The 14,340-nt window shown below is 29.6% G+C and overlaps 3 protein-coding genes across 3 annotated transcripts; 2 read left to right on the top strand and 1 right to left on the bottom strand.

Moving 5' to 3' along the window:
* Nucleotides 1-361: 361 nt before the first annotated feature.
* On the top strand, nt 362-3,540 carry LOC130449627 (uncharacterized). The gene is made up of 6 exons (XM_056787572.1): nt 362-507; nt 586-2,363; nt 2,422-2,648; nt 2,708-2,923; nt 2,990-3,173; nt 3,304-3,540. Exons 2-6 carry the CDS (start codon nt 2,087-2,089, stop codon nt 3,471-3,473), a joined length of 1,074 nt encoding a protein of 357 aa, XP_056643550.1. The 5' UTR covers nt 362-507; nt 586-2,086; the 3' UTR covers nt 3,474-3,540.
* Nucleotides 3,541-4,936: 1,396 nt separating this feature from the next.
* LOC130449835 (uncharacterized protein C20orf85 homolog) lies at nt 4,937-5,763 on the bottom strand. Its single transcript, XM_056787873.1, has 4 exons — nt 5,717-5,763; nt 5,314-5,392; nt 5,110-5,260; nt 4,937-5,055 (listed from the first exon to the last, which is right to left on the bottom strand). Exons 1-4 carry the CDS (start codon nt 5,761-5,763, stop codon nt 4,937-4,939), a joined length of 396 nt encoding a protein of 131 aa, XP_056643851.1.
* Nucleotides 5,764-9,548: 3,785 nt separating this feature from the next.
* On the top strand, nt 9,549-11,657 carry LOC130449483 (toll-like receptor 8). The gene has a single exon (XM_056787331.1). The coding sequence runs from the start codon at nt 9,684-9,686 to the stop codon at nt 11,358-11,360; it is 1,677 nt and encodes a 558-aa protein (XP_056643309.1). The 5' UTR covers nt 9,549-9,683; the 3' UTR covers nt 11,361-11,657.
* The last annotated feature ends 2,683 nt before the right edge of the window (nt 11,658-14,340 follow it).

Below are 14,340 nucleotides of genomic sequence, written 5' to 3'. Positions count from 1 at the left end.
AGGAAAATGTGATTAGATAAACTATTTCGTTTCCTTTTTATTTAATTTTCGAAATCAGTTAACGCTAGATCTAATTACGATTGTGTTAAAAAACTTAATAGTAAGTGAACCATATATAATACATATTTTGATAATGAAGAATGAGTAAATTACTTTTAATACAATAAAAACTTTTCAGGTATAAAATGGAACCTTTATATTTCCTAGTATCCTGGATGGTATTTCCATTCTACCTCACCTTTTTATCTTGGATGTATATTCTAAGAAAAATAGTTTTTGCATATTTAAATATGCGTTACCATACGAAGCTTATTCAACTAGATAGTTCAGATATAAATTGGGCCGTAGGTGAAAAATATCACAATCTCATTAATATCATAATGACGATAAATCTAAAAGACTCAAACGATAATATTGTAGCCGACATTAGAACTACAATAAATGAAAAATTGATAGGATACCCTAATAAGTATGCGAAAATATTGTGTTCATTGAATTCCTTTTTGGGTAAGTCGATCATTTTCATTTATTCGCATATTTCTATAAATAATTATATAATTTCATAACAATGATATCATTTTTCAGGTTTTCCGTTTCTTCTAAGAGAAAGTGTCATCGCTGACGATTACATAACTATCATAGACATTGGACAAACAAAATTCAATTCAATGAAAGACTTGATGTTTTCTTACAGTTACAAACCTTTACCTTCGGACAACAAATTACTTTTCGAAGTAATTGTAGTTAAAGCTACAAAAGAATGGAAAGAATCTAATGATATAAAGGTAGTTTGAAGAATAATATTCGGGGACACACCAGTCTCAATTAACACGAAATTATAGAATAAGAAGGCGGGATAATAACGAATGAAAACGATAAATCCAAAAACAGTTTATAATTTGTATTAAAAATTATATTTCCAAACAAACTTATTCAACTGCATCTCCAATCACTACTTTTATAAAAATATATATCGTGTGACGCAGGACATAGAAGGATTCTTAAATATTAATTTGGTGAATTTCAATTTTCGTAATGAGACTCGTCGTATCAAATATCTAAATTGTAAACTGTTGTAGAATCGTTTTGGGTTATCAACAACTCTGCACTCATACCTAGAAAATACTTTGTAAGAGACTCCATATCTCATTGATTTGCTTCTTAAATACTCTAATGTTTTTCTTTTTTATTTATACTATTATTATCGTTGAGGTGAATTTATAAACACTTCTTTGACTGCATAATATATTTAAACACTTTACACTACATTTAACTTATTGGTAAGTATTAAATTATTCGATCACTTTTCTATATCGTTCTAACTCCGCTAAACATGCTCGATATATATATAGCAGAAACGACATTTCTAGAATTCTAAAAATGAACAAACATCAGATAATATCAGCGGCAAAGACAAAATCAATGGTTACTTCCAAGACACCGATCAGATGTAAGCTTGTGGTGGATAACAAAATAATACACCAGGAAATGAAATTTAAATATCTGGGAATCGAAATATCTGGACACAGGGACGTGGAGACGGAAGTAAGAAACCAAGCTACAAGAGCCTCAAGAGCAACACCATACCTAAATGACACAATCTGGCGAAATAAATACATTCGAACTGAAGCAAAAGCCCGCGTTTACAAGACCGCAATCAGACCTATATTATCCTATGCAGCAGAGACCCGACCTGAGACCTCTAAAACGAAACGGATATTGGAGATTACAGAAATGAAAATAGTTCGAAGAATAGCGGGAAGAACACTACTGGATAAAGAAAGGAGTGAAAACATAAGACGAACATGCGGGATAGATAATATCAATGACTGGGTACTGGATAGAAAGATAAAATGGAATGAGCACATTGACCGCATGGCGGAAGAACGAATTGTGAAAATATCAAGGGACAAATCACCAGCAGGACAAAGAAGCATTGGAAGACCTAGGAAAAGATGGAGTGACAACCTCCCAGGTGACTGAGCAGAGGCAATGACGTGAAGAAAAACAGGCAATGATGCCTACACACATCAGGAAGAAGAAAGAATAAGAACAAACATCAAACAGGCCGAGACTTGACGAAATCATGAAATTCCATTATAACAATTTCTTTGTATATCAGCTCTTTCTTCTGCCTTGTAGATTCAAATTTTTTTTTCAGGAATATCAAGTTCCGATGTTAATAAGAATAAATCATGTGATAGCTGATGGTCTCTCAGCTATGAATTTGTTCGCACATACATTTGGTGAAAACGACGTAAAGCTAGAAGAAAGCCTTAAGAATATACCGAAGAGTCCGGAATGGCAAAAACTTCCCATTTTTCAATTCCTTCAGAATCTTTTATATTTCTATTTAGTACCAGGTAAATATAGCAATTAATTTTCTCGTTCATTGATAATTTATTATTTTTTATGTTGCAGGATATCTCCTGGTGAAAAATTTCAGAGGTGAACTGAAATCGCTAACAGGTCAATCGTACGAAGGACCAATGACGTCGTTTAGGCAAAATGTTTCTTACGGTACCGAGAAACCTGGAGAGGGTTTAGTTCAGAAAATCAAATCAATGAAAAAGCAGATTGGAGATACTAGTTTTTCTGAAATAATACTAACAGCTATATCGGCCAGTCTATACAAGTATTATCAAAAAGTAAGAAAACGTCTCGGCATTTTTTTCTCATTGTTTAATATTTTTTAAACTTAATTTAGGCTCTGTATAAAGTACCCGAATCTATATCGACAGCAATAGTTGCAACTAAAGATTTGAAACCTTTAACAATAAATGGGGTACCACAATTGAGGAACCAATTTGGTATAGTACCTGTGCAAATGCCCATCAAACTCCATACCCATTCTATATTGGAAAGATTGCAGGGAATCAAGAAATTTACCAGGAAATTGATGAAGGATCCCTCCGAACTAATGGTAAAATTACATTTTGTTTTAAAGAATTTATTATTTTATCAAATGTAATTTTTCAAATTGTTTTAGATCAGCAATTTCATAACGTTTAATTTGTTGAAATTTCTACCAACACCTTTAATTAAACGATTGTTACCTCTAAAGGGTTACGCCACTGTGATAAGTAATTTACCAGAATTTCCTAAAATTGTCATTTTTAATGGACATGTCGTAGAAGACGCGTATTTCTTCACCTTACAACGAGATGAAATGTGTAAGTTGGTCCAATTTAGCTAATTATAGAAAAATTCTCGTGTATCATAATCTATTCCAAATAGTTTTTAACAATGATTTTATTATCAATTAATTGTGTTTTTGTTTTAAAAATCTATTGTTAATTTCAGCTACTGGGTTTGCTGTGGTGAGCTATGATAGTCGAGTGCATCTCGGATTTGTCGGCGATGCAGCCTCAGTACCTTCTATAGAAGACTGCGACGGCATCGTTAGCGAGTTTTTCAATACATTCGATTTGCTTCAAAAGGAAATAGACAAAAAGCGATCGAATCCTTTATAAATATTGAATATTCCCAAGCAAATTTCATAGTACGAAGTTATTATAGAATAAATTAATAATGTACAAAGTTATTCTTTATAAATTACCTTAATTATTTTCTATCGAAATTTCTTTCTACGAAAATTTTGTTATTGGGCCAAAATACAATAATTTACAAATCCGAAAATCAAACGTCATCTAAAGGTATTAGGTCTACCACAAAAACTCCCATCAAAAAATCTTGGAAGCTTCTATGATCTGCATCAGAAAAAATCGATGGATTCTATGTGAAAAACGATTTCCCTTTCAGTGTTTAAATCGATGCAACTAATTATATCTGTAACTTTAAAAGATTTGGAAATGATAAGCCACTGGGTGATCAATTCATTCGTCATTTTATGCTGCCCCCTATTAGAAGAAGTGTATATTAATATAAAGTCTGGTAGAAATAGAAAGATAACTATAAAAGTATATGGGAGCTTTGTTAGACAGAATCTAGATGGCTGTACATGGTAAAATAAAATCGCATCCAAATTATTTCTCAAATACTGCTATAAATTTAAGTTTATTTAGAGTTTGAACATAAATCCATACTGATGATGACAAATTACTTTCATATTACATAATTTTGCAATCGTTGAACATTAAATGAAAACTATCAATCTCTAGTTATGATTTATAGTAAAATATTTTTTGCTATTTGTTATTGTTATTTATAATATCTTATCAAACTTTTCGTTTTAATCTAAGGTATTTAAATCGATACAACTAATTATATCTGTAACTTTAAAAGATTTGGAAATGATAAGTCACCGGGTGACCAATTTCATTTGTCATTTTATGCTGCCCCCTATTAGAAGTAGTGTGTATTAATGTGCTGTTTCTATTGTCTGGTGGAAATAGAAAGAAAACTATAAAAGTATATGGGAACTTTATTAGACAGAATCTAGATGGCTGGACATGTTAAAATGAGATCGCATCCAAAATATTTTATAATTTGTTACTTCTATAAATTCAAGTTTATTTATAGTTTGACCCTGTCCTAAAACAATATGATACATGGAAAAAATAATAATAAAACAACAGTTTTTGCCATAAATCAATGTAAAGCACGACTTTGGTCGCAAATTTTACTTCGTATGTATATTGGGTTGTCTACATTCTTGGGCATTAAAATATGTATACTCATTTTTACAGCTACAGCTTATATATCCACAATTATTACAGTGACTTCATAGAGACATTGTGACTACATGAGAATGACCGCCATGTTTAATCCGACAATTAAATTGTTCGTCTGCCCTCTATTAAACAATGATTATATTATAATATATATTTAGCGATAAATATGAAGGTTGCTGCTTAATTGTAATAATAATACATTACATGATATGTAGATGACAGTATAGGTTATTAAAAAGAATTATTGTTATTTTCTTCATATTTTTATAATAATATAATATTATTATTTAGAAATTTCTTCATTAACCGAGAAAAATTGTATAACATGGAGGTTGATGAGGCAGCGTTACCTTTGGACTAATATATAAAGGACCAAATTTTTCTAAAGAGAATTTTTTATCAGCTCTCCAACCTACAAAAGCTGAAAAATACTTTTACTAAACCTTTCTTTGGAATAAATTTTCGAGTTGAATACCTGAAGAAGTTTTAGGTACAAATTGTGTAGGTTCTACTGGAATAGTAACGGACTCCTCTTGATAAAAAATAGGTTTGTGTTTGTATTGTTGCACAATTCGTTTATACTCTTTTTCAGTATAACCTAGTTTAGCGGCTTCGTCTAATATAAACTGAAAAAATCTTATAATAAGAATTTACTGAAAATCAAATTTTCAATACATACTTTATTGAAATCTAAATAGAACTTCCACTTTTTATCCCAATCTTTTCTAGCTTTTCTCTCGAGAACCTCCAAAGATTTTCTAGAATGTAGTGAATTGTGATTATAATTTAGAATTATTGCAAATAATTTTCTATTAAAGTCGTTTTTTTTCCAATATACTACTATTTTTATTATCTTAAATAGTTAATTAATTAATGTGAAAAGTATTGAAATTGTAACATAGATTAATGATAATTTATTTGTAAATTGGAATTATCCAGAATTTTTTGATAAATTTTTGAATATTATCACAGAAAGTACCTAACAATTTACAGGGTGATATTTTTAAGAGATTTGTGACAATTGAATAATATTAAACGTATCAAATTTGAAAGATTTCATATAAATTCCACGATTTACTTACAAAATGTTATTTTGTATCACATAATCAGTAGAATTGGTCGAAGCCATTACTAGGTTTTAAATAAACGATGTTTAGTCGATTGTTTACATGACGATCAAACTATAATCTTACGTCTGATAGATAGATGTCACCATTAAACACATTTTCGTATTATTTATCGAAGTAACATGTTTGTTTCTTTTATTTTTATACAACGAAAGAAAGATTTATGTTTGTTAATGAGCCTTTTTCCTGAAGTACGAAAAATTACTCACTAGCAGCGCTAGTAGTTCAGTAGGGACAAACACTGTCAAATCCCCATATAAACACACAGTAAAGTGTACTTGAAAAAAAATGTTTTTAACGATGTTCCTGGAGCAAAATTAAAATTTGCAACCGTAAAAGATAACAATATTGTAACATTAAAACGCTGGCTTGCTTGTCGTAATTTAAAAATAAGTGGAAAAAAAATGAATTAATAGACGGGTTAGTATACAGACTCTAGTAAAATAGTAGCGGTAGATTCAAACTGTAATAAAAGAAATTGAAAATAATTATGATTTTCAGATTTATTTCCGAGTGAAATATGTATCAAATATTTACGGTAATGAAATAAATTTAATTAAATATAATAAATGAATATAATTTAATAAAAAATAGAGGTTATATGCTATTGTAATCAATGGTAATCAACAATGAAAAATTTATTATTCATTTTTTATTCATTCAATTAATTTTAAAAATAATTTCGCACACATATGCAGATGATGACTCTCAGTGATAAACTTATCAGTTAGTTAGTATTTAATATTTTAGTAATCTTTTATTGGTATACAATAGGGTCAACGACTGTATAAATAATGGAAGAGAAGGAGTTATTTTTGAAGGTATTGATAAAGGAATATGGCTAGTCAAGAAAAAACAACGCTTGCAAGCATCTTTAACAGTTACATCATCATCTACATCTGGATCAACAGTGACAGATTCTTCTACAACATTACCCATTCATACAAATTTCTATCCTAATGATAATTGGCAAACCTTTCCGTCGAAACAGATTCCCCGTTCATTTTGTTACGGTATCATACATGAGTATATCACACAAGGGAAAAATTTACAGGAGAGCGATGACAACGATCAAGAAATGGATGATGATTTAATGCCTGTTTGTGGTAATTCTAAAGCCATCCAACGTGGTAGATTATACTGTATCAGTGATCGTATAAAAGATTTACAAGATAATTATTGTAAAAATAATTATTATCTAAGGGCCAAAATCCAATCATCCTTTAAAACTACGATTTATGACGTGGTAATAGGTCTTGATGAAGATGGAAACGTAGTAAATGCTGCATGTCAATGTCCAGCATCAGAATCTTTAAATTGTTCTCATATTGTCGCATTACTTTTTAAATTAGAAGAATATACGCTTCAACATGGTTTTGAACCGCTAACTTGTACTTCTAAAATCAAGGAATGGAACCAAGGTCGCAAAACTGGAAATAATCCATCTAGTATCATTACTGCTGTATATAAAAAAGCTAAATCTACGAAAAATCCGAGTGAAAAGCGTAAAGTAATCAATCAGCCCAGTAAATAGCAAAAACCTTAAAATAAAAAAAAGCAACACGTAAGAAATTACTAAATCAGTATGTGTATTGCTAATAAATAGTATTTTTTACCTTATTTTTATTTATTTAGAATTGTTTCATGCCTACTACATCTTAAATCATTCATATTTCATCAAAAAATTTTTATTTTACTCCAATCACAAACATTACTTAAAAAAAAAAATTTATTATTACTTACTTTACTAATTGTTGCAGAAACAGGATCTGGATTTTCTTCAGTAGGACCTTTCCCCCCAATAAAATGTTTAGAGCACACATATGCATATTTATTAATTTTTTGTACTGTTAAATCCACCCTCCTCGAAGCATGTATCCATTTATTACATCTAACCTCATCAGCATAAGGCTTTATAAATGGTATAAAAAACACATTCTCTTCTGGATATCGATTATCCGACGTACAATTCGCAAAACTGCAATGCTTTGTTGGCATTATACAAGTTCAAAAAAAATTTTTTATGTCAGATTTATATTTTTATATAATAAAATAATATCACGTAAATACAATTGCTTTGCATGTAAATATTTTATGTTTGTCCCTACTACTAGTGCTGCCTCTGGTGACACGTTCGCTGCACTATTCTCAGGAAAAAGGCTCATTAAGCTTGGCATAGCTATGAACTTTGTTTTTCAGAACACACATCGCATATTATTCATCGACTATTTGAATAAAAAAACAAACATTGTGTGATTGTTAATGTGCATTATTGGACAGATCGAAAAAGATACATGATTCTATGAAAAACGTTATAATATTTGACGTATAACCCAAAATTTTAGTAACTATTTTTTGTGTTGTGCAAAATAATTCCTCCGAACTCGATGGAAACGCGTGTAAAACATTTTAAATTGCCCAGGCTTAATTAGTTTTGGTCACTTCCTCTTAAATCGTATTCGTTATATATTATATAAAATTAAAAATAAAACTTCCGATTAAATAATAATACAGAGTCGAATTCGCGAAGTCGGGGTTCAACTTAGCATATGAAGTATGTTTTATCGGGACCAGAGTTTACTGAAAACAATTATTTAGAAGGAAAATGTTTAATAAAGTGTAAGATAATAAAACAATTTACATTGTTATGAACGAAGTAACCTAAACCGAAGTTATTTTCATGTCGAAAGCTTCATATACTTATTCTAACAATGTTGCCTGACGAGTTAAGTTTTTCTTCTTCTCATGCATAATTTCCTCGTACTTTTTTATTCCCCGTATAGCAGAAACGTGTTCTTCATTAGAATCTATTTTTTTTTCCAAAATTTGTAATCCATTTTCAATCGAATCGAGTCCTTCTGTTAAGTTTGTAATTGTCATTTGATTTACCGATTCAACTGGTTCTAGCGAATCACTTTGTCCAATTTCTTGCTGTCTAGATTTGTTCAAGATCTGAAACTGATTCTCCTCGGGTTTCGGTTTTTTGTTAAACCGCGTTCCAAGATTATCAAATAATTCTTACAGCATCCAAAACATTGAATTGCTTCCAGAAGTCTTCAACAGAAAGCTTAATGACTTCCTGGTCCATTGATTGAAGCAAACTGGTAGTGTTTAGTGGCAAAAATACAACTTCCATTTCTATTAATTGGTAATAATTTTTCGACTTTAGGAATAAAATTATAGCCAAAGCAGTCTTCAAAAAGAGAAACTGTCACTCAAGCTTTCGCATTAGCTCTAATTTGCATATAATGGGCTCTATTGATGTTACACACATATCAACACATCATCGGAATAAGCTAGTGGCTTGGAGGGGCTATAGCCCATCATTTGGAAAACATTATGTATTTTTTCATGTGTTGATACCACAATTCTAACGTATTGATATTATTTTGTGAATTTTTCCGGGTTTCCGAATTCCTTAAGCAGGCCCCGTAATTATTTTAACCCCGGGTCTTATAAATCTTAATCCGGTCCTGATCCCGTCCATTATTATATCGAATAACATGGGATAAGCAAGTCTCTTTGTCCAATATTGTTGTTGAATAGTAAGGATTTTGTTTGTTTAAGATTTTATTTCTGAGTTTATGTTTTCTACAACAAAATCGGTTGATAATATCGACGAGTTTGATACGGTCAAACGCTTTTAAATGGTCAATGGAGCATAGGAGTGCTGGTTTGTTTGTTGTATTCTATGCCAGTCGTCGAAGAATAAATACTGTATACTAGTATTAATTTTGTTGGCGACAACTTCATTGAGTAACCGAATACGATCCTGTAGAATAGTTTCCAAACAATGAACGTGATGGTTATGTTAGGTTATGTTAGGTAAACGTAAATGATGCTATTGTTAAAATTGAGGTTCAACTAATATTGTTATAATAACCGCATTAAAAGTAGTTCGAAAACGTAGTCCGCATCAAAAATGAACCAAACAATCAAATATTTTATTATATTGCTGGTAAAAACTGTGCATATAAGCGAGGAATGCGATTTTATAGACAAATCATTTTTTTGTGAAGAATCAGAATCTTTGATGTTTGAATATAATTCGAAAGATCATTCTGAGGTGGAAGAAATGAAATTTTCGAAATTAAACTACTCGATAATTAAGCATTTTCTTGCAAATATTGAAGACAACGTTAAAGAACAGGTTAAAATAATCAGAATTGCGGAATGTGAAGTTGAAGATGTTTCCGAGGACATTTCATCGAATTATCCCGAATTGAAAATTTTAGATTTAAGCGAAAACAATATAGAAAACTTGGATTTTGTAACTAAACTTCCCGAACAATTAGAAGAATTATATTTGAGAAAAAATAATATATCAACTATTCCAGAGGTATTTACGCACCTTAAGATGTTAAAAGTAATAGATTTGAGCGGATGTAATATCGAAAGTGTCAATTTTATTGTTTTTAAAAATAATTTGCATCTGATTTTAGTTAACGCATCATATAATAATATAGAAATTTCGGAATCCGAAGAATATTTAAAAAATATAGAGTGCGTGGATTTGAGTTATAATAAATTAAAAAAATATAGTAATATTCCGTCTTTGTGCTTAGATTTTAGTTATACCGATATGACAGGTTATCGTTGGTATAATATACCAGAAAATAACAGAACAATAATGGTGGAAAAATTCTATTTTTCAGGAAATCGACAATTGAACTTGTTAGCAACTAACGTTAAAAATGAAACTGTACCAATGGTAATTAAATATCTGAATCTTTCTTATTTCAAAGGTAATTTGAGTGAGCTATGCTTAGAAAAAGTGAAAATTAAAAAATTATTAACGTTAACAAACTCTAAAATAGAAAATTTAGATAAATCCAGCTACGATTTTCAAAAATTGTTTTATATCGAGGGAACAAACGCAACTTTGGATTTATCAAATTGTTCGATAAAATATATCTCCGAAAATTATTTCCAAAATTATGATTTAGGTAGGTTGAATTTGTGTTATAATAATTTTAAGACTTTAAAAAACGGTGTTTTTAAAAATTCTTATATTGTACAATTGGATTTGTGCCATTCTCAGATTTATATAATCGAAAATGAAGCATTTTTAGGTCTACACGTTTCTATTTTGAATATATCAAATAATCATTTAGAGGATTTACAATTTTTACAACAAATTACAACGGTACGATCTATAGATTTATCGAATAATAATATAAAATCTATTTATTTAGAAGAACTACGAAATTTAAAAGATCTAACACATATTAATTTGAGTTATAATAAGATAATTTCTATTCCTACACATAGTTTTTCTTTAAATAATATAAAATTAATTGATTTAAGTAACAATAATATTAAACAAATTAAGAATGGAACTTTTGTAAATATCCAAAATTTGGAGGAGTTGTATTTGCAAAGTAATAACATAGAAATTATCGACGATGACGCTTTTCAATATTTGCCGGTGTTGCAAAAAGTTGATTTGAGAGGAACTAGTATTTATGGTATTAAAAAATATGCATTCAATGTAGGCAGTTCATATTTCAACAAAATATATTTAAAACATAACGAAATTTCAAATCTACAATTGGTTTGTGAACTTTTCAGATCAAAACCGTATCGGTCAACGTGTTAACTCTGTTCATATAAATAAATTTCTATCGAAACTTCAAAAACACAAATTTTCTTTAAACCCTTAACTAATGAACACATTTGTTCATAAAATTATACATTGAATGAAACAATCTATAAACTTGTAATAAATTACTTAGATGTCTAAAACTACTTATTCATTTGTTGGGTTTAGTTTTATCATGTCAATAAAATATTTCCAACGTTTTTCGTATAATATGTTTTATCAAATCTTTTTTGTGAACATATTATTTTAACACGCTTTTAATAGTTTCACCTGTATGTTTTAGATTTTGATTGTACCCTACTTTTGAGCAAACATATAGTTTTAACTGTTCACTGTTGTCAAAAAACTGTCGGCAATGCAATATTTCGATCCAAATATCTGATTATGCTGATCAGATTCGCTAGAATTCATAAAAAAACTACAATCAACATTTCTGTACATATTAAACACGGATTCAAAATAGCAAAAGCAAAAATACAGTTTTAAAAAGTTAATTAAACCAAAAATTTAAGAATAAATTATAGTTTTTAGTTTGGTATGCTAAAAACGTTTTATCAGTTCTTCAAACTACAATTTTTTTGTTAAACTTAAGCTACAGTTTTCTGTAAAATTAAACTAATAATTGGGAAGAAATCATCTAATGAAACAACGTTCGCTATGACTACTCGCTGAAAGATGGCGTTTCTATACATAAATGAATATTAGTTTTTCTGTTTGCTTTCTTAATTTTTAAAAAAATTTGTAAATTTTCGTTATATGTATGTATTCGTCCGCCGGACACCCTATAAAATATAAATAGAAATATATGTGAGTATAATTATAAAATGAATGTAATTAACTTTTTTTCATTCTTTGTATATACCAGCGCCACCTTGTGTTTGACCATAAGACAAAATCGAAAAATAAATTGTAATTTTTAGTTTGATATGCTAAAAACGTTTTATCAGTTTTTCAAACTTCAATTTTTTTGTTAAACTTAAGCTACAGTTTTCTGTTAATAAACTAATTAAACTAATAATTGGGAAGAAATCATCTAATGAAACAAGGTTCGCTATGACTACTCGCTGAAAGATGGCGCTTCTATACATAAATGAATATTATTTTATCTGTTTTCTTTCTTAATTTTCAAACACTTTTGTAAATTTTCGTTTTATGTATGTATTCGTCCGCCGGATACCCTGTAGGATATAAATAGAAATATATATGAGTATAATTATAAAACGAATGTAATTAACTTTTTTTTTATTCTTTGTATATACCAAATATGTGTTTGACTATAAAACAAAATCGAAAAATAAATTGTAGTTAGTAGTTAGTAGTTAGTTTGGTATGCTAAAAACATTTTATCAGTTTTTCAAACAATAATTTTTTTGTTAAACTTACGCTACAGTTTTCTGTGAAACTAAACTAATAATTGGGAAGAAATTATCTAATGAAACAATGTTTGCTATGACTACTGGCTAAAAGATGGCGCTTTTATACATAAATGAATATTTTATTTGTTTCCTTTCTCAATTTTTGAACACTTTTGTAAATTTTCGTTGTATGTATTTATTCGTCCTCGGGATACCCAGTAGGATATAGAAATACATTTAAGTATAATAAAATAAAAATAAAAAACCAATGTAATAAACCTTTTTTTATTCTTTGTATATCAGTGCCACCTTGTGTTTGACTATCAAACGAAATAATAGTCTTGGACAGAAATCCTCAATTTACCGTTGATTTGATCGCTTCGACAACTTGCCGATAGATGTGAAACATATCCAAATAAATAAATTTCTTAATAAACTTGTGACTATAAAACTTACAATTAGATCAATTATAAAAATGTTTCCTATTATATTTAGCGACTGAAAAATGTTACCTCACTTGCCAATAGTTCGTAAGCTAAATAATAAATTTGAATATTTCAAGTATCTTGAATAATTCGTCAAAATAAGTAAAAATTAAGACAGTGAAGACATCGTCAGTACTGAAGATGTCTTCAAAAATAAAAAAAAAATAGTACCTATTGAGGAACAATATGTATTCTCTGGTATTCCGCAGGGTACATTGCTATATTTATAATAGGGTTTGTTGAACTTTTACAAAAACTAACTGTGGGTAGTAATGCGCAAGTTTAACTTTATCGTATTGGACATTGTATGTTAATTTCAATTATTGCGAAACAAAGTTATCAAAAGTGAATTATAATTAAATCGAATAAATCTATTCGCGACTAGTTCTGTGGTTAAAGAACAAGTTTGTTTTTACTGTCTGATGGAAACGACCAAGGTTGGGGTTATGTACACCGTGATACTTATCCGCCACTGTTTGTCTGAAACAACAGACTGAAAGAGAGAGAGAGAGAGAGCGAGAGAAAAAAAGAGACTTGTTGTTGTATGTAAGTACGACGATAATAAGGTTCTTCACCATATCCATATCATGAACCGTTTATATATACACACGTACATATATTATTATTTATTCTTCCAGCCTTGTGTCGACGAATAAAGCAGCCTGTGTGACTGTAGAACTTCGTTTCTCTGACAATGCACCCGCCGCGTCTCTACATACAATGTACTGGTGGTAGTTGTAAAGTGGGCCATATGGAATGAAACGACGAACACTTACTTACATTCAACGTTGTTGCCGATATCAAAACTCAAACACAGCTTATATATAAATTCTCTCTACCATATAATATGTCCGCGTAAATTAGAAAAAAACTATATAAGGAATAAACACTTAAAAAGCTTCGTATTATTATTGCCATAATTGTAAATTTCTCGATACTTTCGAAATCTACAGACTTAGTAGAGAGTGGATTTTATAACACTGATAAAAACTGGTATTGTCACATAAACGTTGTAGTGAATTTTATGGTGTATCCTCATTAACCCTATATAATCATTTTGTAGACGACTGTTTTTCATCTTATATACGTTTGTTACATCGTAAACATTCCACGAAAGTGTTTTACATCCCCGACCAT

This window comes from Diorhabda sublineata, chromosome 10 (genome assembly GCF_026230105.1).
Source record: "Diorhabda sublineata isolate icDioSubl1.1 chromosome 10, icDioSubl1.1, whole genome shotgun sequence".
In the NCBI taxonomy this organism is placed as follows: domain Eukaryota; kingdom Metazoa; phylum Arthropoda; class Insecta; order Coleoptera; family Chrysomelidae; genus Diorhabda; species Diorhabda sublineata.
This window is presented reverse-complemented; position numbering and strand designations above follow the sequence as displayed.